General features: G+C 37.5%; 2 protein-coding genes across 6 annotated transcripts in view; both read left to right on the top strand.

The window, feature by feature from the left end:
• The window catches only part of wdfy3 (WD repeat and FYVE domain containing 3), an 83,037-nt gene extending 78,476 nt beyond the window's left edge, over positions 1-4,561 (top strand). For all 5 annotated transcript variants that reach the window (XM_055039289.1, XM_055039288.1, XM_055039290.1 and 2 more), the window contains 5 exons: positions 451-582; positions 897-1,130; positions 1,211-1,322; positions 2,271-2,468; positions 3,019-4,561. In XM_055039289.1, the coding sequence (XP_054895264.1) occupies positions 451-582; positions 897-1,130; positions 1,211-1,322; positions 2,271-2,468; positions 3,019-3,139 (797 nt within the window). In that variant the 3' untranslated portion in view covers positions 3,140-4,561. The remainder of the gene's footprint in view (positions 1-450; positions 583-896; positions 1,131-1,210; positions 1,323-2,270; positions 2,469-3,018) is intronic.
• Positions 4,562-8,438: 3,877 nt separating this feature from the next.
• Positions 8,439-23,009, top strand: part of cds1 (CDP-diacylglycerol synthase (phosphatidate cytidylyltransferase) 1) — a 23,367-nt gene continuing 8,796 nt past the window's right edge. The window contains exons 1-9 of the mRNA XM_055039407.1: positions 8,439-8,777; positions 14,040-14,197; positions 16,128-16,224; positions 16,383-16,480; positions 17,917-18,056; positions 19,008-19,066; positions 20,891-20,973; positions 21,191-21,278; positions 22,826-22,894. Of these exons, the coding sequence (XP_054895382.1) occupies positions 8,709-8,777; positions 14,040-14,197; positions 16,128-16,224; positions 16,383-16,480; positions 17,917-18,056; positions 19,008-19,066; positions 20,891-20,973; positions 21,191-21,278; positions 22,826-22,894 (861 nt within the window). The 5' untranslated portion in view covers positions 8,439-8,708. The remainder of the gene's footprint in view (positions 8,778-14,039; positions 14,198-16,127; positions 16,225-16,382; positions 16,481-17,916; positions 18,057-19,007; positions 19,067-20,890; positions 20,974-21,190; positions 21,279-22,825; positions 22,895-23,009) is intronic.

Genomic DNA, 23,009 nt, shown 5'->3' with positions numbered 1-23,009 from the left:
GAATTATTTACTTTAAAAAAGCTCTTATATCTTCATAAAGTGTAATAAGCTATTTCCTTCTAAACTAGTCTAAAATTACTTAAGATTTTGTTTTTGCAATGTGGAAGGAAGTTGTGCTCCGTGTCTTCTTCTGAGGTTTTCTGTGATGTGCCCTTCTTTGGTTCTTAGTGCAGCGCCCCCACAGGCGAGAAGGGGAACATGTTTTTCAATGAGTTTGGTTTGTTTGATACATTGCAGCAGCTGGAAATGTAACAAATGTTGCACCTTTAGGCCCCAATCTGGACTATCAGGTATGAAAACACCCGAAAGAACTTTCAGCTGCAACAGAAAGCGATTCTCCGAAGCTAAGGCTGGATAAACATGTCAAAGTTCATGACAGTAATCTGACAAAATGTGAGGGAGTTATGAACGCTTCTGCACTGATGAACTTAAACGTTGTTATTCTCTCAGAGGGCGGCGAGAGTCACAATGGCGACGATGACAGCAGCGAGTCAGAAGGAGAGGAACCGGCAGCGCCGCGCAACCCTTCGACCGGCGGAGGCAGCGGCAGCCAGCCGGGCAGCGCCGTCCACCGACCCAGAGGTACGCAGCCCGGATCCCTGCTGAAAAACACGAGCCTTTTCACTACGACTGAAATGAATCATCAGATTAATCACAGTCGATTGTCACAGTCGACACTGTTGCAGTAATCAATATGACTAAAGATGAACACATGAATGAGTTTCTCTAGATTAGTCCTCTAATCCTGGAAATGTTCTTTAGGTGATAGAAGGCCAACTTTGCAACTGCCTTTATGTGGCTCTGAATGTTCATTTCTGATCTAAAATAATTGTTAGTTAGCTCTGATTCTCTCTGTATTTTCTGTAACTCCGTCTCTGTTTTGCTTCTCCGTTCAGGTCCGTCATCTAGAGCCGGAGCGTCGTGGTCAATGGACAGCGGCTCTGACGATTCTCACCGCTGGTCGGACACGCTCAGCATCGACGAGAAGGACGGCTTCGTGTTTGTCAACTACTCCGAGGGCCAAACCAAAGGCCCCCTGCCTCCGTCGGCTCACCCGGCCCAGGCGTCTCTCCCTCAGCCTGTCCATCCGCCGGCCCCCGAGCCACGGACCTACAACCAGCTCAAAGCAGGTGGGCGACATTTTCCTGACTCTGAGCGTTTTCCAGCATAAAGGCGATTCGGTGAGCGTGTTTGATGTGTGTGGCTGCAGGATACAGATGGGAGCGTCAGCTGGTCTTCCGGAGCAAACTCACCATGCACACAGCGTTCGATCGCAAGGACAACGCGCATCCAGCTGAGATCACCTCCCTCTCCATCTCCAAGTAACAGAGAGCATTTTATTTATGAAATTAAAGACCTAAAAATGTCTTCTTTCAAGAATAAACCATTTAAAAGCATCTAAAACCTAAATACAATGCAAACTCCTAAAAGCACTGCTGTTAAAATCTCTCAACGTTTCACTGGTTTAATTAATTTAGATCTTTAATTAATGCAGGTGCTTGAAATCCTTGAAAATCCTTGAATTTTAATTAATGTTTCCGAGGTTTGGAAGTGCCTGAGATTGAAGCTGTGCAGTTTTTAATAAGGTGTAAATATAACGTTTGATAAAAAGCCTGAACTTGGAAAACATTGATACTTTTGTGCTCCTAATAAAAAGACACTTTTTATTCTCACTGTATGAAATTAAATCAGACTAAACTTTTATTGTTTTAGGTCAGTTAGAATTAAATTACTTATTTATTTATTTATTTTTGCTAACTGACAAAAAAACTTGGCAAGAATATTTTTTGCACTATTTAGAGACATTTCAAAACATAAACTTTTACTATATTTCAGTCTTCTTTGCCACTGCTGTAGAATATTATCAAAAGTCATTAGTAATAACAGTAATAAATCAAGTTTTCTTGAGTTCTTATTTTTTGCTAAAATATTTTGGTAAAAAACACAACCAAGCATCAGCCTGAGCCAGATTATCCTGGAGTTACGACATGATGGTAATTATTCTCTCTCAAGTCAGAGAAACAAACAAAAAGTAAATAAGTAAAAAGTTAAATTAACCAACGTAGAAACAAAAACGCAGCTTTAATATATTGTTTAATTGTTAGTTCAAATAATTAGAATAATGTGACCCAATGTGACTGATCATTGATAACGGGCTCATATCTATAAAACTACATTCTGTTTCACTAAAATTACAGTTTGATGCTGAATGAACGCCGGTGAGAACGGTTTCATTTGCGTCTCCTTCTGCTCCTGCTCCGTCTCTGCAGGGATCACAGTAAGATCCTGGTGGGAGACGGGCGCGGCCGCGTCTTCAGCTGGTCGGTGAGCGACCAGCCCGGCCGCTCGGCGGCTGACCACTGGGTGAAGGACGAGGTGGTGGACAGCTGCTCCGGCTGCACCGTCCGCTTCTCCCTGACGGAGCGACGCCACCACTGCAGGAACTGCGGGCAGCTCTTCTGTCAGCGGTAAGAACCTGAAACGCTAAGTATATATACATTTAACTGATGTAATCTTGTAAATAATGTAAATAACATATTTATGTTTGGAGCTGACAAATATTTTGTGACCAAATTTTAATTTATCGTCATCTTTTCTGAGTTGCTTTTAAAAATAACTAAAAACATTAACTAAGCCTGTCACAATAAGCAATAAATCAATTAGTCGCATGATAAATTAAAAAGGAATCAATCATTTCCATTTTTAAGATGTATAATTTTTCTGTTTTTTCTCTTTCTCTACCAAAAACTGGATGATTAAACTCTTCAGTCTGGTGCTTTGGTCTCAACTAAAACCTTTTTTCAGGATAATTTTGTTTACAGAGACTTCATAATTTATTTTATTTTCTGTTTCTGTTTTGTTTATTTATTTTGAACATTTAAAATGTCTTGTAGTTCCAATGTTAAATGTTCAGTAGAATTGAAAGTTTATTGAACTTTGAGAATGAACTGTTCTTGCATTCTTTTCCCATTACTGTTATATTACTTAATATATATATAATATCGGCTTGTTTTGCAGGTGTAGTCGCTTCCAGTCGGAAATTAAAAGGCTGAAGATTTCATCTCCAGTGCGAGTTTGTCAGAACTGCTACTACAACCTTCAGCACGAGCGAAGCGTCGACGACGGCGCCAAAAACTGATAGGATAGCAAACCGCCTGGATCCCTCCGTCTGCCCTTCGTGTGACCTGAAACCTCCCAGAATCCCAATCCTCTCAAACGCCAGAATGTTTGGTTTGCACGGAGATCGGAACCGGATGGAAAGGAAAATGTGGCAAAGAAACTCAGCCGTCACTTTCACCACATGCACTCATCATCCGGAGGGGAAAAAAATAGCTAAGCAGCTAATCTGAATCAATCTGCTGCCATTTGCGAAGATACTCCTCCTCCTTCTGTCACCATTAAAAAAAAGAGAAAAAGACTTGTTCATAGTGTAAATACGTAACCACGGCCTTTTTAACTCTGCAAACAAAAATGAAGGTCATCTAGAAAAACAACAGCTTGCTTGTAACTTAGCGATGTGACTAACCACTCCTTGCTTTAAAACAAAACTACAGATTGTGTGTAACCTGCGTCACAAGCCACAGCGAGTACAGAAGACGTACGGAGGGATATGAATGTCAAAACTTTATGTCTGTGGGTGGAGTTATGCAAAAATCACCTTTTTTTATATATATAAATATATAAAAATAATTTCCAGATCACGTTGTTGTTTACAAAATGTGAGATCGATCATAAAATCACCATTTTTTTGCCAAATAGTTTTGTTTTTTTCAGCCTATCATCTGCTCTGTCCTTCGTCGTTTTCCACTTGGAGGTTGTTGTATTTTTTTTTATCATGGTTGCTGCTGCGCTCTGAAGACTGGATCAGTTCAGATTTTTAAACATATCAGTTTTATTCTTTTTGTTTTTACGAGTTCATCCAAAAAGGCGGGAATTTGTTTCAAAATGTGAATTTATTCTTCGACATCCACATTGCAGTCAAAGCAGCTTTTTAGAAGCACACAGATAAGGGACATCTTTATTTTCACATCTCTCAACACAATCTGTTTTTAATTCTTCTAGCTGCAGTCTAATTTAAGAGAAGACTTTGATTATCCCTCAACAAGATCCGTTATATTTAAAAAGTTGGGCAAAAACAGCCGAACTGGAATAAAAATGCATTTTTAAATGCCACTTTATGATTTTATGTTTGACTTCTGTGGTGAAATGTTGCCCAGAAGAGACTGTGTGGAGGATTTTAAAGGGACAATAAATGCAGCTAGTGTTTTCTATACAGCCAAAGCTTTTATTTCAGCTCAAACGTCACCAAAAACATGGAAAGTTGCAGCATTTTGACACATTTCTGTAACGAAGGCGCCATATTTATTCCTCTGATTTCAGTTTTTAATCTCCTCAAACTTAAAGGACAAAATGTTGGAATTCACGGCTCAGATAAAGTTTTTCAACTTGTTAAGATTCTATTTAGTCCTCTTTATTGTAAAATTTGACTGGCTTATATGCAGATGACAAATAAATATTTGGGGTCAAATAAAGAGCTTAGCCAAAAACCTCTGTAGGGAATGTGTGTATAGATATATATATACATATATATATATATATATATATAATATATATATATATATATATATATATATATATATATATATATATATATATATATATATATAGTCTCTACACCCCATATACACACATTTAGGAAGTCCAAATATCTTGGGATCCCTCAGAATTAGCTTAAGAGTTTTCTCATCCTGCCCACGACGCCAATATTGAAAAGCAAAAGTAGTAAGGAATATCTAAGAGAGTCATGCCTTTCTGATATTGCTGACCAAAAATACTAAAAGACTAAATTGTGTTTTTAAATAGAAAGGTCATAAAAAAGCTTCATGATGGTTTTTGTGTACAATTTCATCCAAAATCTGCATTGGATTTACAGAATTAAACTAATGTTGCTATCAGTTACTGTCAACTAAGTGCTTTCCTCCCACATTTTATATTTACTATAGAATTGTTTCATTTAAAATTTTAACAAATTCACCTAGTAGAAATTTGTTTATGAAAATATCTCCTTTGTTTGCTTTTCAAAGGGTCTTGAAAAAACTGTTAAAACATCAGTTGCTTTTACCATTTTTGATTTGTAGTCTGGGGCCAAACAAAATCATGTTGTTGTCCAGTGGTGTCCAAACTTTAAACCTGTGGCCGAAACTGACGAATTTAAATCAGAGGCTGCCCACAGGTTTCATTGAATTGTAAATGGAAAAAAAAATAAATATGTTTGTTGAGATTTTTTTTAAGTAAACTATTTTTTAATATTATTCTGCAAAACTGTTAAAGATCCCAACAAATGGATTTAGAGTTATTGCCTTATTAAAATGAAAACAAACATTTTTGAATTGATGACAGTTAAAACATCAGTTGCTTTTACCATTTTTGATTTGTAGTCTGGGGCCAAACAAAATCATGTCAAGGCCCACAAAAGGCCCATGGGCCACACTTTGGAACCCCCTGGACTTGGATCATTAATATCAATCTAAATCTAAAATAATCCTATCCAGTTTTTAATTTCTTCAGCAATTCTATTAATTTAAATGAAGTTGTTTAATTGCAAAGTTTAAGTCAGGAACTATCTTCAATCAGCCGATCAATTTATTTTTTGCTCCTTTCCTCTTTTCTTCCATTTATTGCAGCGCTGCTTCATTTGAAGAACTTTCATCCGTTTGGTTTCCACCGACCCTCGTTTCGGTCCTAAAACACACACGCACACACACACACACACACACACACACACACACACACACACACACACACACACACACACACACACACACACACACACACACTCCTGCTAGCATTTCATCATTTCCGTACTGTAACTTAGTGCAATCATCATCATCGTCTCGCAGAAGAGGCCCAACTTCTTTGCACCTTGTAGAAAAAAAAGCAAAGAGGGATCATGAGTTTTCACTGATGCAGGTTTACGTCGTCATTTCAGCAGAAAGGTGCATTTCACTGCAGATTAATGAACTGTACAAAGTATTTATGCAATTATAACTGGTTTTAGATTTTTTTTTAATGATTTCAGCAAGTTTTGTTACTTGTTGCATGTTTTATTAACACAGCTGACTTTCTGTGTCAGTGTATTATTGTACATGTTAGGGGTTTTTTTCTGCTGGATTCCTGCTTTTGTTTTTATCTCTGAGGCATTGTCTGATGAGCGGCCGACTGGTCCCGTTCCCGGCGTCGGGTGGACTTTTGTACTCTTTACGGAAAATAACTTCGAACTAATTACGAAATGAGGAAGAAAAAAAAAACTTTAAAAATCCTGGATTATTTTGGTGGTCTTGTATTAGACTGCGTTACTACAGTATCTGGTGTGCAATCTGTGATAGCTGAATGTTCCTTGTATCTTTGTGTTCACTACATCCTACGAGAGAAAAATAAAAAAATAGTAGAATAACACCCACGTCAATGTCGACGGAGCAAAATGGTTCAATAATGCAATAGAGCTGGTACTTATTCTTTTTCATTTCAGTTCAATAAATAATTGCTGTTTACCACCGAAGGCTGCCGTCTCTGATTTGGGGAATATTGTCAGGTCTGTTTTGAAATCTGACATAAATACAAGCGTACAGAGAAATATTAATCACCGCTGCATCTGGTTTAATTGTTTACTGCTCATCCAAATGTAAAAAAAATGTGCAAAGATATTCTTCAACTCCTCTACTGGTAAAGCTTTTGGGAGTAAAATAACTTTTAGATTCAGATGTTAGACTTAAACTTCTCAGAAAATGAAGTTTATCTAAATAAATCCTAAATGAATTGTTTAATTTCTAAAGAGAAGTCTTAGTAATTGGTTGTGCATTACATTTTAAACTGTTTGCTTATTAATGTGTCTCTAAAGGACATTTTTTAAAAAACTTCCTAATTTTTTAATTCAGGTCATTATGTGCTAATTTATCAGTTAAAATAAAATTTTGCTTTCCTGCAATTTCTGCAAAAGTTCTAAAGTTTAAAAAAGTGTATATCTTCAGCTTTTAACACAAATTTCAACAGGTGTTCCACTTAATTTATGAGATTAGTTTTTGGAACCATTTTCATCTCAAACTTTATTTTGCAGAAAATGTTTGAATGTTTTTAATCTTGACAGTTTTGCTAATTTAGCTGATCGACTTGCGTGTCCGGTTATACTTTTCTGAGCTTTCTTCTGATTTATGTGGATTAAACAACTGTTTTCAAATTGAAATTGGTGTCAAACGTTTGACAAAAACATTCCATTGCATCAAACTAATTTGGTAAAAATCTACTGTGCCACATTTTGCTGCTTTTATTTTGAAAATCCGAATGAAAGCTTACAGCTCCAAAAGTTAACCAGACCACGCAACGATTATTTTTAACATCTTTCTTTATGTGTTTGACATTTTGCTCACCAACATCATTATCATGACTTTGTGAGGATTTAAATTGATTTGAATTAAACAGATTTGTTGGATTTGAAGTTGGCGGGTTGGATTTGGGGTCTGTGAGTTTTCAGGTTGTAATCGATGCAAAATGTGTGTTTGTGTTTAATTCGGCCCTCAATGGTTGTCACTGCAGAGAGAAGCAGAGCAGGTTAACCCAGTATGAACTGAATGGAGGGTGACACCGCAGCAGAGCAGAATAAAGCTACAGAAATAAATACAGACTCACCCCGGAAGTTAGGTTCGCCGCACTTCAAAATAAAACCAAATGAGCCCATTTTTGCATTTATGAATTACATCTGAAGACAAAGAAGTAAATGATGGGTGAAAGAATACATATCACATGTAACAATGACTTTTTGCAAATGGTGGAAACTTTTAATGTTTGGTATTTTAAGCTTTCTTTACTGTAAAAAATTATTTAGCTGCAAATAATATTTTAAGAATTTCCAACGTATAAAACTTTAATAAGAGAAAAATACATTTATGGTGGATAAATTATAAATGGGGTCATTAAAAGAAATTATTCATTCAATGACAAGCAAATGTGACATTTTTTATTCATATCTACAACAATGTAAAATAGATTAATGGGGAAAAATTGCCAAAAAAACTCAAGAAATTTTGAGACTGATTTGTGAACTTTTCCATAGAAAAACTTTTCAAAAGTCAAAAAATTTTGACTTGTGAAAAATTTCTAATGTTCTCAAAATGTTTTTCACAAATTTTCAACTTTTGGTTTTCTTTTTTCTTTTTTTTTTTTTCTTGAAAATTTCTGAGTTTTTTTGGTGAAAATCTACCCCCATTTTATCTACAATTGTACTAACATGCCATATAATAGATAAATGAAGATGTAAGTAAATAAAGTAATAAACTGAGCTGTTCCTTTAAACTTTTGAGGTTAAAAATGAAAGAAAACCACGCGTCTGCGAGAAGCTCTTATTTTTGAAAGCCTTCGCCGGAAGCGGTGTCCATGACGTTTCGTGCTTCGCAGCAGTACAACAGGCAAAGCAGGGACTGCGGTGGTAAACAAACAGGTAGAGCAGCCGAGCCTCGTCCCGCGGAGCTGCGCTGTCGGCACCGGTTGACTTTCAGAAAACTTGACCTTCTTCCCGGACCGCTTCTGGGCTCGAACTGTCTCTGAAAACCCCGGACTTCGGCTGTTAAGAGTCCAAGGCTCGTCCCCGGTCCTCTCCCGCCCTCGGACTCGGCTTATGTGACACATTAACGTCCCGGGGGCGAGACGAGCGAAACATGACGGAGCTGAGGAAGCGAGGCGCCGGCGGAGGAGAGCCCGACACCGCCGACAACATCAGCGACAAGGTAAGGCGCACCTTTGGGGCGGAAGGAGACACCGGATCACCGTGGATCCTCGTCCCGGAGCCAGTAAGCTGCGCGGTTAGCCGGGCTGGTTAGCTGGTTAATCCAGCTTCAGCCGCAGCTCGGGCTCGGATTCGGTTCCGATCGGGAGCAGTTCGGGTGGAGGTGATACCTTCACCTGTTTATCATAGCTGAGCTTTTATGAGCCGGACTGGGCAACGTCAGGCTGATGCTGACCAATAATTAATGTGTCACCCTAAAGTTTATATCTGGATTAAAACTGAAGGATTTAAATCATTTCTGAACATTAACTTTGTTGTCTCTAAGTGACTTTGTAACTAATTTAAACCTGTTAAGGATTTTATATAGAAATACTGAAAATGCCAACTAGAAATAATTGTTCCATTATCGTTTTGGCGCCCCTGTTAGCATGGCGCCCACATCCCTCAATTTACCCACTTTCGTCCTTAGAGTCATCATCCAATTGGAAAACCTGTCTGAGGTCACAAACACCTGTCCAATGCAGAAAATGCCAACTAGAAGTAGCTATTCCACCATTTTTCAGCAACAAGAACAGGCTTTGACTCTGTTGATTTATTTTGCCAAGTGCATTAAATTTTAGGAAAAATCACTGGATGTTTGTCGTCTTTTTTACTATTAAAATAATTAAATTCAAAGCAGAATCCTGGATGAATACTTTGTGTTGAACCTTACATTTCCTGTTGTAAGATGTTAAATTGTCTGTGTCTTTGTTTTTAAAGGCTGCCGTCAGGGAGAATGGCATCCGAAAATTGTTTTTTAAAATGTGTTTCTGTTGTCAACTGCCTGGCAAAACCAACTGAAGCCATTCTTGACTCATTCCGAGAGCCACAAACTGCCCCCGGGCCACAGTTTAGACGCCCCTGGTTAATAAAAGTCATTCTCAGTGGCTGTGGTTCCATTAGAAATATTCACAAAACTTTGTCAATATTCCTCTAATGTCAGAAGAACACAATTGTAATGGTTTCCATCATCCTAGTAGCAAAACCTTCTATCAAAAATCTATTTATTTTTAAAGTGCCGTGTTTCCATTTAACAAATATATTTTTGATATATTGCACAATTATTGGTGAAGAAGTTAGATGTGGACTAAAACCTTTTGCACAGCAGCAAAATCACCTGCTTTAATAATAGGCCTCTCATAAAAAATTTTGCTGGATGATAAATTGCCCCAGAAATGATTGCAATAAACAGTAATATTGCCATTTTGAGACAAATTTCAGCTCAATAGTAATAACGGCTGACCTACTTAGCAGGTTTAGTGACTCCTCCTCCTTTAATTACAGTAGAACTCGTATTTCTATATCTGCAGCATCTGGCTGCTTCGCTGCGATGCATGCAGTGGTGTCAGGACTCGCTCTGATTAGGCTTTGTGGTGCAGCTAGTGGTGTTTAAGTTATTACCTTTTCTTGTGAAAGAGCTGCTGAGTAGAAGAAAGAAATGGGAAACTGAACACGACAGTTTTAATGTGTCGGAGCTGTTTGTGGCTGCTATGACTCAGCTGGACTCGGCTTGTTTTGGGGGCGTTAAACGATAGCTTTGCTTTGCTTTGCTTTGCTTTGCTTTGGTTCACACCCTGTCGATGAATCCCAAACAGAGCTGAAGAAACGTCTGGGACGTCTGCTGCACACTTTACATGACAGCTGACCTTGGTGGGGTTTCTGCAGACCGGCTGTTGGTCCCGATGTTTAACATTTTTTAATATCTCTGCAGTCTTCTGCTTCAGAAACCGTTGTTTATTTTGACTAAAGTTGGGAGTGTTTATTTTTCCAAGATGAAAATATTAGACACGATGCACATGGTTCACTGACTTTCTGAAGCCATTAATGAGCTTCTGGCAGAATCATAGCTGGATGTTTGAGTGTCTGGTTCAAACCTTCTTTTTAACTGAGATCAGGCTCTCAGTCAAGCATAAGACAAAGTTATTTATAGAAGTTAAAAACAGAAAAACAGACATTAAAGACGCACACAAAGTTAATCAAGTAAAGGGACTGATGAAGCAAATAATTATTAAAATGATGAGAAATTAAAAATGACAGAAATCAACAGAGTTTGGTAATAACTTGTTCCATTCACTGTTACATTTATTTGTGTAACTTTTTTGAAATATTTACTTTTAGGAGTATTTTTTGCTACTTTTCTTACTTTTACTTGAGTAATTTTATTATAAAGTAAAATTTCTGGATTTTCTATCTACTGAATGAAAAACGAACCAAAAACAAACCCAGACACAAACCTGGAGTTTCTGTTGCGTTTAGAAGTTTGAAAAAAATTCTTGGTAACATTTTGTTTTTGCATGGTATGCTAGTTACACTGCAAAATATTTCAATATTTCATTAATCACAATTAATCCAAGTAATCGTTTCTGGCTCAATAAAACCTTAAAATGCTCTGCTTCGCTGTCACATGACCTGAAATCAATGGCAACAAAATGTAAATAAATTTTGTCTGCCTGGTTATTATCGGCTTTCTGATTCTACAAGTGTATTTATTCTGAAACGCTGTTTATTTTTGATGTGATTTACTATGCTTTCATAAATGAAATTAAGCTTGAAAGACGATCCACGCAGGCTGCTGTGATTCTGCTGAACTCGGCTTAAAGTTGAGTGTAAATCAGGCAGCCGATGTTTAACTGGCGCAGGGCAAAGCCGTGAATTAGAGACAATTGGCGCTTGAATGGCAGCCCACACTTTCTATTGATCCATCTGTGTCAATGAGCATTAAATTCCCACCTGGCTTTGTTTTGCTGCTGAAAGCTTCTTATTGCTTCATGCTGCAGGAAAGAAAAAAAAAAAAAAAAGCAAAGTTGTTGAAAACGAAGATGTGTCGTTACCTAGCAACCCCATCAAAGTTCTGCCTGTTACCTAGTAACCCGAGCTGAGCTCCAGCGAGTTTGGTCAGCTGGGCTTACTGCGCTGTACAATGACTGCTGGAAAAAACAAGTGTTTTGTTGTCAACTTACCGTCCAGAAACCATTTGCTGAATTCTTGTTGGTTTTGCAGGAGGCTCCACTACTGCTTTTCAAAGATGTATGGTTGTATAATTGCACATCTGTTTGCAGCCATTTTCACATGCGAGTGTAAACTTTGAGACTGTGGGCGTGGCCAGTAGCAGCTTATTTGGATTTAAAATGACTCCCTAAAACATCTCATTCTGAAAGGAACAGACTAAAATCTCATTTTCTAAGAATGATTTTGTACAGGAAATGTTTGTATGGCCCATAGACCTATCCTTACGTGTCAAGGAAGCATAAAGGCCGCCTTTAAGCTTTGCACATCTCAGAGCTCTGATGAGTCCATTTCCATATAGAGCGACTGATCTTAGGCTGGTTTGAGAAACAAAATATCATGTAATCTCTAAATATGCAAAGCTGGCAGAAACGTAGCCAGAAATCGCTAATTACAGAGGCATGCCACACCTTTCAGATTTCTGTTTGAATGTAATTATAGAAACGATGCATCATTTCCCTCCCAAACTTTGTGTACAATTAGAAGTTAATGAAATTATCTGAAACCATATTTACTATTCTCACTTAGTTGGAACAATCTCATGCTTTTTATTTATTTTTTAATATCCTGAAACGATTTCTTCAGGAAATCGCTATTTCAAAGCTGTAAGCGAGGTTAAAGGTCAATATATCCTCTGCTAGAACAGAGACATTTGTTCTCTGTCCCAGAGCTGCAGGGACAAAATGACATCATTCAGTTGCAGAGCTGCAGAAAGACAGACGGATGACGAAGCCAATAAAATCAGTACTACAAGAAATTATTATTTAAAGACACTGTGCAGTTTGTTTGTTTATGTTGCAAAACATCAAACAATTTGAAATATTTTTAAAGGTTGTATTTGCTTAGCAACTAAAATATCGTCCTCTGTTTGATTTGTAATTCAGTTTTGTATGAAAACGAGTCATTTTTGATAATCGACCATTCTACCACTCAATTCTAATGACCACTTAACATTGGAATATTGAATAAAATTCATTATTTTGAATATTACTAAATACCATGACTGGTTCTGGTTAGATTTTGGTTCATCAGTGATGTTTTTCTAAAAAAAACAAACAAATCTTTAATGTTTTTCTGTCAAATGCAGCAAAAATATAGAGTTTTAGAGCAGAACAATCCTCAAAAGATAAAAAGACAAACTCGTTATTCCCTTTATCCTGAATTTAAATCCAGTTTCACCTCCTCTGCCTCTATTTTCACACCAACTAGAGTAACCCACACGGCAACCCGACTGCTTTCCCATTTTGTGAGCTAATTACGTCTCTGGACTTAAAGCTCAGTAATTTAACCCTGATGACCCCGTTTAACCACACTTGGCAGCGTTTGAGTAAAAGAGCCCAGGAAAGGTAAAAAAAAAAGAAGGACGAGGAGGAACAGCAGAGTCTCTAGTTAAGGATGGAAACGCAGCGCTGAAATGGAAAGGCAGCTGGTTCCTTTAGGGGGAAAATCTCCGCCTCACCTCGTTAAGATCAATTAATGGTGTTGCATCAAGCGCACAATTAACGTTCTTAATCACATGTATTAATGCACATGGGCTCCTGTAACTCGGTGCTGCAAATTGAAACTGAAAATTAAAAAAGTATATTTTTTATTCTTTGCTGGTGCAAATCTGGTAATATTTTCATAAGATCCACTTCTCAGTCAAACGCTTCTGAGAATATTTGTCAATGGGATAATAGAAGTATATTACGATGAGCTGAAGGCGTGGCGTCTCGGTGGAAAAACTTCTTAAAGAGACAGAAGCCCAATTTCAAGCTGCCAAATTTTTGTTTTTTCAAAGTTTTTTTTTTGTAACATTTCTTAGATTAATCTCAACATTTGAGATTTTTTATTTTTTTTGCAAAATTTTGACTTGTGCAGCTCTAAAATGTCCAAGTTTGTTTTTCTAGAAACTTTCTGAGCAGAAATGTACTTTTCTCTCTTTCTGTCTGCAGCAGCCCAAATGCTGGAGGTGACCTTTGGTAACCTTGGAGACATTGATTACAAGCACATATTGTCTTCTGCAGCAGTCACTCTGCTAGTTGCATTGATTTCATTTCACAATCCTGAGAAAAACAATTTTAAATAGTTTCTCCTTTTTAACTCTGGTACCCTCTCGATATTTACGTGATTTCATCTCTCCTGTTTTTACATGCTTTCTGGAGCTTTTTTCTGAGTCGGAGTTTAAATATTGATCTTTTTTGTTTGTTTGTTTGTTTGTTTGTTTGTTTTCTGGCAGGAAGCCGATGGCGACGACAGGCTGGGCCTGTCAGCCGACACTGAGGGAGACTGTGACGTCGACTCCAAAACAGACACTCCGGACGTTCCCGCCTCCACAGCGGACACGGACAACACTCCAGAATGCCTGAACAAAGCTCTGGAGGGGCTTCAACCCAAGTACGTCCTCCTCAAACACAGAGATGCATCCAGTTCCAGTTTGGGCACCCAACAACAACCTATTGCTAAGCAAGATTTTGCCTCGTATCTGATGAATTTATTTTCACAGAAAAAAATGTGTTTTAAGTTGCAGAGTTGAGATTTACTGGAGGAATGCTACGTTATTGCATTGTAGGCAATAAAATGTGTGTTTTCTTAAGTAGAAGAAAATTTAATTACTTGTTTGTTTCTCTTTTAATGTATGTCTAATATTGTATGAAAAGGCCGAAGTGGTTCAGTAAAAATTCTGTAAATCCATCTTCCTATTTTTAAAGGCCATTTTTAAAATCTGATTAATCGCCAGAATAACTGATCAAATTATCAGTCATTTAATATTTAAAATTACATCATCAGAAGGACCAAAATATAAATTGAAGTGGAAATGTTGGTATTTTAAGGACAGAAATGACAATAATTTGTATAAATAACAAAAAACAGAATTGGGCAAATGAGTTTCTTTCAATAAAGGATTGTTTCATTTTATTAAATGTTTATTGTTCCTAATGGCTTGACAATTATGATCATTCAGATGCTTGAGGAGAAGCAGAAATGTCATTTTGTCCCAGACAAGGAGTTTGTTTTGATTCGCTGGTGCCTGACGGAGATAGACATGGGAAGAAAGATAAGAGTCTGACAAGATAAATGCATAAGGCAGCAGAGATATTGACGCTATCGAGTGGAAAGGTCCTCGACAATGGGCTGTTCTGTTGTAAAGCGAAGGAGCGGAGGGTGTGACCGCTGGTCAAGGTGCTTAAAGGTTCATCAAGCCAAAGGGCGCCGCTGCAGAGCGGGAGAAGAACCCGAAGCTGGAGTTAGATTAGATCTCAGTGATCATCGGGACCTTGATGGATTGAACTGAAAGATGAATGACGCAGCAGAGGAGGGATGAATGGATTGGAGGTGAAGACTGCAGGAGAGAGAGAGTTTATGAGGATAGTGAGCACTCAGCAGTCAGAGCGTTTCTCCTGATGCAGCGGTTTCTCTCCTCCATTCCGGCCGCCCCGGTTTGGCTCCTGTGAGGTCACATCCTGTGTTTTGATTCGCAGTGAAAGGTGTCGCCTCAGAGCTACAAACATGGCACAGTGTTGTGGGAATATGAAGCTTTTCCCTGCAAGCACGCTTTGCATTACATTACACAGGAATGTGGAAGAGATGATTTTATTGAAGAGGACGATAAGAGTTTAAAACTTTAATGTCAATTTCTATCTCTTTTCTTCCCAAAATTCTGATTTAATATCAGATTTCTGACTTTTTTTATCCTCAAATTTGAGTTTTTATGGTGATTTTCTTTCCCCTCAGATTTTTGACTTTGATGTCAGATTTTTCTCTTCAATCTGAGATATGTCTTTAATCTCAGATTTCTGTCTTTAATCTCAGATTTCTCTCTCTAGTCTCAATTTCTGAGTTTTTTTCTCTCAGAATTTTGACTTTTTTTCCATCAGATTTCTGACTTCTCTTCTCAAAAATCTTATTTCATTTTTTTCCCTCAGAAGTCAGATTTCTGAGGAAAACAGTCTGAGTTGTCCTTTATTTGTAATTAAAATAATAATAAATCGAATGTTTCACATCATATTGTTTGAGAAAGAAAACCAGAGTAAATAGAAAACACAGTTTTTAATTAGTAGCGATTTAGTTTGATTTCCAATTACCTGTTATTAATCACCTTTGGCAGGATAAATATTGATGTAATAATCTCATCTAAACATTTACTCTCATAACTCTTATATTTCTTTATCTCATTTGACATTAATATTTTCCCCATTTCGATTCAAATATTCTGCTAATCACGATTCTCTGTTGAAATGTGAATTTGATGGTTCTTCTGTTGATCTTGTGATGAATCTGATATAACAGCCATGCATTTTCTCTAAAAGCTTTTAATTCTTCCCAGATGGAGGAACTACTGGATACGAGGACTTCTGTCCATTTGCATGATTTCGAGCTTTTTCCTTATGATCTACATGGGACCCATCATGCTCATCTTTGTGGTAAGAATCACACAGGAGTCATAAAACTTTAATTTAAAAAAAACTCTCTTGTGTACAAGTTGAAAGTTTGATGTTAGTAAAAGCTGTTGGCAGAATTTAAGATAAACTTTGCCTCTCAAAAAAGCTTTAATAAATTAAAAATTGTGCTTGTGTTCCAGGTGATGGGTGTGCAAATCAAGTGTTTCCAGGAGATAATCACCATCGGCTACAGAGTTTACCATTCCTATGAGCTGCCTTGGTTCAGGACTCTGAGCTGGTGAGGAAAATCGATTCAAACTGCAGCTACAGCTGATGCAGCTATTCCTGCACTGATGCATAACTAATATTTTGTCATACAACTCAGAAGGAATGATTGAAATAAAAGCCACTTTTTACAAAAACAGAAAATCTTACAGAAGTATTTTCAGTCTAGTTTGCAGTGTAAATATCTTAGTACATTTAAAATAAGACAAAACTAACTTATAAGTAATGTTTCATCAAGATATAGGAGATTATTTTAAGCAAATAATTCTTAAAATACAAATTATTTCAATAATTAAAAATTATTTTTATTTTAAGAATTAAGCACTGCAAAAACAATAAATCCTCCCAAGTATTTTCTGTATGCACATGAAATGAAATGTAACTTACATATAACTTCAGCAAAATAAAGGAGCTTTAGAGTCAATCATTCCTTAATATTGATAAATATTTCACTTATAACAAAAGTTTTTCTGTGTTATATGTGAAATAATCCTCCAGTGGAGCTAATCAATAATATATTATTATTTTAATCAATAATAAGGAATATTTGTCTCTAAAAAAACTCTTATATCTTGCTGAAAAGTTATTTGTAAATTGTTTTGTTTCAAATACACTAAGTAATAATGGAGCATAAATTAACGAATCTTAGAGGCAGTAACTTTTCCTCTACGAATTTTAATAATCATTTGAAGAATCGTTTCAGCCCTGAACAGAATTGAGAAAAATCGTATCTGGTATGAAAAAAAAAATATTTTGAATCCACATTGTTAAAAATACTCTTAAAATCTCCAATTTGATCAATGTGTCTAACTTTTTTCTGGAGCTGCTATAGTGGAGAATAATTTTCCGCCAAACTTTTCCCCAATCAGAAAAAGCTTCAAATACGAGACAAAAATCTCCAACGCAAACATGCTCTAAATTTGAGCATAAAATTTTGTTTCCTTTTATAAATAACTAAACAGAAAATTAATTATGATTCTATTGTTTACTATCTAAATTAAAATAGTATCAATTACAGTTTGTGAGATTTGCATATTTTGGTGTGTATGCGTGTGTGTATGTGTGTGTGTGTGTGTGTGTGTGTGTGTGTGTGTGTGTGTGTGTGTGTGTGTGTGTGTGTGTGTGTGTGTGTGTGTGTGTGCGCGCGCGCGAGCTGCTGTTGTTGACACTTTGCATACACGCCCACACAATGCAAAGATCAGAGCAAAGATCACTGCCATGCTGGAAGTAAATCAACACTTTTTTTTTTCTACCAAGGCCACCTCTCTCACACACACACACACACACACACACACACACACACACACACACACACACACACACACACACACACACACACACACACACACACACACACACACACACAGACTGACTGTAGGTCAACGTGCAGCAGATCAAGACAGAAACCCAAACAATAGCTTAGCACCAGAACTGTGCTTTCTGCCTCAGGTACTTCCTGGTTTGTGTCAACTACTTCTTCTATGGTGAAACGCTCGCAGATTACTTTGGGGCTTTGGTACGGAGGGAGGAGCCTCTGCAGTTCCTGTCTCGCTATCACCGCTTCATTTCTTTCACTTTGTACCTTGCAGGTGAGTCGCCTTCAGCATCTTGGAATAACCCATGACCTTTGACCCCTTTGAATCAGATTCCCTTCTCAAACAGTGTTGGTTTTGTGAAGAAAAAAAACCCCAAACAAATCCCTTTGGGAAACTTGGAGCATAAACTCTGATTTACAATCATGTGAGCTCATTCATATCCTCCTTTTACTTTTTTTTATTTTTGAACTTTCGTTTGCTGGTTGAACAGTTTATTGATTTATACCAGCTGACATGCAGCGCCCTCTGAAATTATGAGCACTGATGGTGAGGATGCGTTAAGAAAAGCCTTAAACTAAATTAAATTCCCCAGTAAACGAGCAGAGCCGGTTCGTAGGGGCGCTGGGTCAGCCCTCCATTTTTGACCTGAGTGAAGTTTCCCCCCAAATCTTCTTCAGAGCTAACAAAATGTTTCTTTGCGCCAATTTTGTTATATTTGAAGAATGTGGGGCCCAACTTCACTCAGGTGAGTTTTTGCGTTAAATATGTAAAAAGTTGACACAATTTTTAAAATAAAATATTGATAACAAAGAAAATATTTCAGAATAAAACGAGTCTTTCGTCTTAGCATCCTGCTTTCCTTTCCTGGGATACAAAAACCAGGAACCAGAAGGCGTAAGTGGTGGCATCATGAGTGGAGTGATACAGTTATCAGACAGTTGCCAGAGCGCCTGACAGCAAGTCAGTGTTGTATTAAAGGTAATCAGACGCAAAAAAGATGCATAAACCAGCATGAGCAGCTCTCGTTTCAGTTTATAGCGGGACGATGCAGGTTTAAATGAGGTATTGTGTTGTTAACGTAACTTTTAGTACGTCAGTGAACATATGAAGTTGTTTAATCAAATGCATGGTTCACATTACTCCCTACAGCACAGAGCAGACTGTTGTTTAATCTACTGTACACTGCTGAGTAAAACTGACAGCATGTTGTTTACTCTTCCACAGGTTTCTGCATGTTTGTGCTGAGTTTAGTGAAGAAACATTACCGCCTGCAGTTTTACATGGTGTGTATCAGCAAAGTAACCATCTCCTCTGCTTCACTTGACCTGCTGTCCATCCTCTTTGTCTGTTCTCCGCTTTTCATGATGTCAAACTGAGAAGACTTTAATTTTTGGACTGGTTTTATGCACTAGTGAAGTTATTTTAAAGCAGTAACACTGAATTTCTGCAATTAACAGTGAACTGGCATAAAACTAGCTGGATACTTTAATGCTATTCTTGGCAGAATTGGTCTGCATTTAATTGTTTAAATGGGCACCACCCGGCTTTTAAACATAGTCTGCTAATTTTCCGCAGGGTTTAGGTCAGGGTTTTGAAAAGGCCTTTCCTGAAGCTTAATATTATGAGGAAATATTTATGTTGCAACGTGCAGGATCCTGCTTGCTGACCATGACTATCGTTAGCTTTAGCTGTCGAGTTGTCAACATAACGCGCTAAATCTTAAATGAACACTTTATATATAGATGAAAAAGGGACGCAGTTGTCAATAATTAATTGTCAACATAACAAATTAGATAACAAAATTCCAGAGTATCACATTTCACAGGTCAAGAAAAAGTTTCAATTGAAAAGAAAAGTTAGCAAGAGGGAATGAATTAGCTCATTTATGCTAGCTTGACTATGACAACCTTAACATGTAGATGTGCTGTAGAATTTGGTGTGTTTCAGTTCAGCTAAAATAAAAATAAATAAAAAGGCAACCCACACACAACTCCCTGACAGATTAACGTGAAGAAGGTGGTTAAATTAGCTTATCAGCCACCGCTGACAACGTGGGTCAGACAATCACTGCACAAGGTCATAAAATAACAATATAAATGGTATTAAATGCCAAATCTCTAATTTGTAATCACTAATGCCAAGATTAGTTATTTTTCAATGCGAACACTGCTGGTTCTGACGTTAGAAAAGTCCTTCAGATCAGTGGAAAGTTTAAGAATGAACTTTATCTGTGACTGAATTCTGCCAAAAAATAGGCATCTAAAATCCAGAATTATGCTGTTCACTGCAAAAATGCAAGCTTAAATGAAAGCATGCAAAAACACAAAATATTAACTAATATTTTTGGTCTAGTTTCTAGTGCAAATAAATATACTTGAAATAAGACAAAGCTAACTTACAAGTATTGTCTCAGCAAGATGTAGGAGCTTGTTTTAATAATTTCTTAATATTGGTGAAAAAATTATTGTTCTATCTGCAAATTATTTCACTTATAGGAAAATGATTTGTTAGTAGAATAATCTGCCTGTACAACTAGTAGTTTTTCATGAATATTCAGGAGTTACTAACTTTAAACAAGCTGAAAAGTTTCTTGTAATTTAGTTTTTTCTCATTTCAAGTGTACTAGACAAAGAATACTTGGTAGGATTGTGTTTTTGCAGTGCATGTTTTAAGTAAATTCAAGCTTTCGTGCTCAGTTTCTCTTGTTTTCTGAATGTTGCATAATCGTTCCATTCTGAAAATAGAAAAGCTGACATCACTCATTTACACCCCCGAATTAAGAACTCATTCATGCTGATCATGCGCCTGGAGTTGATTATTTTCAAAATATGACTGATTCTTGCTCCTGTATTGTACTGCATTCATCATGCTGCAGTATCACAGTTTGATTTTGTCCATGCATCCTAAATTTCCAGTGTGAACTCCGTTGTCCATCTGTTGCCTGCGTGTCTCGCTTCATTTTGATGTTTCTGATTGTTTCCCTCCGCCGGCGTCATTCACCTGTCTGGACTCCATTTTTTTCCGACACGCGCTCGCTTCTGAACGGGCACAACGACATTCCAGTGCAGTGAAACTGTGGCGTTTGTGTTTTGTGTTTGCCATTCCAGTTTGCTTGGACCCATGTGACCCTGTTGATTGTGGTAACTCAGTCCCACCTTGTCATTCAGAACCTGTTTGAAGGAATGATCTGGTAAGCAGGACACAGACAGTCATGATGTGCCATCACTAGTGTTGTGCTGCTCTTTTTTGTGTGTCCTGTGGTAGCAATCACCAAATAGAAACTGATTTTAATTAATTAAATCATTGAAGTAGAATAAATGTTTAGTCATTATGATTCAGAACTGTCTTGTTTTTGGTTGTTGTGACTTCAGTTCCCGCTCACTGTAGCTGAAATTCCTGCTTTCTAGGTACATTGTTCCTATTTCCATAGTGATCTGCAACGACATCATGGCCTATCTGTTCGGATTCTTCTTTGGGAGAACTCCTCTTATCAAGGTAAAGTCTTTTCTTTTAAATGCAAGTTGTAGCTGATTTCTGTGTGAAATCTCTTTTATACTCAACATAAAGTCTTTTGGTAAAATATCTTAGCACTAGAAATAAGACAAAAGTAGCTTCCAAGTAAGTTTTCAGCAAGAAATATGAGCTTCTTCTATGTCAACATTTCCATGTTTTAGATCTTGAGCTGAGTGAAATCTCTGTCCTGTTATTTCCCTCGTTTGGGCCCAGCTGTCCAACCGGTGACCTCGTGTTTCACTAATTTAGCGTCAGCAACAACAACGTGACTTTAGTCTGGAGATTCGCCATTAAACCAGCGTAAGACTTCAGTCGGCTCACTAAGCTCGGCTTGTGACTGGCAGCTGCGACCGGTGAATCGTTGGTTTTAACGTCTGACTCATCAGAGCAAGTGGTGCTTAAGTCCAAGCTTAAGACTTTTTAATTCATACAGAGGTTTATCACCATGTACCATTTTTCTTATTTCTTTGTTTCTCGTTGGATTCAGTTGGTCTATGTTTCTTGTGATGTGACTTTTCCTGTGAAGTGCTTTGGTCACCTTCGTTGATTGGCATTAAGAATTTCAGGTGAGGGCGTCTGAAGCCTAAAAACCGATTACCTTCGGTTCTTGACTAATCATGAATCTAAGCTGCTTATCTTGTACTTCCTTACACTTGGTGTTAATGGAAGTTCATGGTGATCAATGACTTCAAGGTTTTCAAATCATCTGTCAAATTATTATTCCTTCCACTTGATATGCTGCATTTGGTTTCCTCCAGCTGTGCATCATGACCAAACGTCTGGTTTTATCTGCCCACAGAGCTTTTTTCCTTAAGTTTTGTGATTCACTCAGGGTGGATTCAGTTAGTATGCTTTAATCAAACTCTACATCATTTACCTAGAAAGGCACAAAATAATCCTGCAAGGGTTGAAATGTGACGCCTCACCATTTTGTTCACATCTTCATTGTTTTAAGAAGGAAGTTGTGTCTTCCTCAGAGGTTTTTACATGCAGAAGAAACAATAAACATCAAGACAGCAACAGTAATGTTTGTAATATTAATAATAAGATAGTATTCAGTGCAAAGTAGCCTACATCTCCTTTGATGGTGGCAGTGAGGGACCTGGATAATGGATCAGGGGGCGCTGGCCCAAAAAAGGTTAATCAAGCCAAGTGTGCAACTTTGTAAAACTAAGTCATGCTATTCTATTTTTTTTTAGAGAAGACACTTTCTGAAATTACTTTTTAGGTTAGATCCCATCTCTCCTTTTAAATGTCTTTCAGTGAAGACATGCTAGAAAGTCTTCATGAAAACCTTGGCGTTTTAACCTCAACTTCTTTAACTAGATTGAAATATTTAAAATGAAACAGAAGTCAGTTTTTATGTCCTTGTTGACACTGAGTCAGATCAAAGTACCGCGTGAATAAACGGTTGCTCTCGGATCACAAGCAGTGGATTAATGGTGGCACCAAGTGGATAGAAACGTCGTCAACGTTGTTGATGCTGAAAACATCTTTTCACTTCCTGTTCTCTCTTCGTTCCCCTGCAGCTCTCGCCAAAGAAGACGTGGGAGGGCTTCATCGGCGGATTCTTCTCCACGGTGGTTTTTGGCTTCATTGTGAGTAATTAAGTTGTCACAGCTTCATCACGCGCTCAGCATTTCCCCCTCAATGGTTTCCAAGAACCCACCGAAGGGTGAAGAAGATCTGGGTTTTACAGAAAGCAAATAAATG

Source organism: Poeciliopsis prolifica, unplaced genomic scaffold (genome assembly GCF_027474105.1).
Source record: "Poeciliopsis prolifica strain line A6 unplaced genomic scaffold, Auburn_PproV2 SCAFFOLD014, whole genome shotgun sequence".
NCBI classification, from domain to species: domain Eukaryota; kingdom Metazoa; phylum Chordata; class Actinopteri; order Cyprinodontiformes; family Poeciliidae; genus Poeciliopsis; species Poeciliopsis prolifica.
This window is presented reverse-complemented; position numbering and strand designations above follow the sequence as displayed.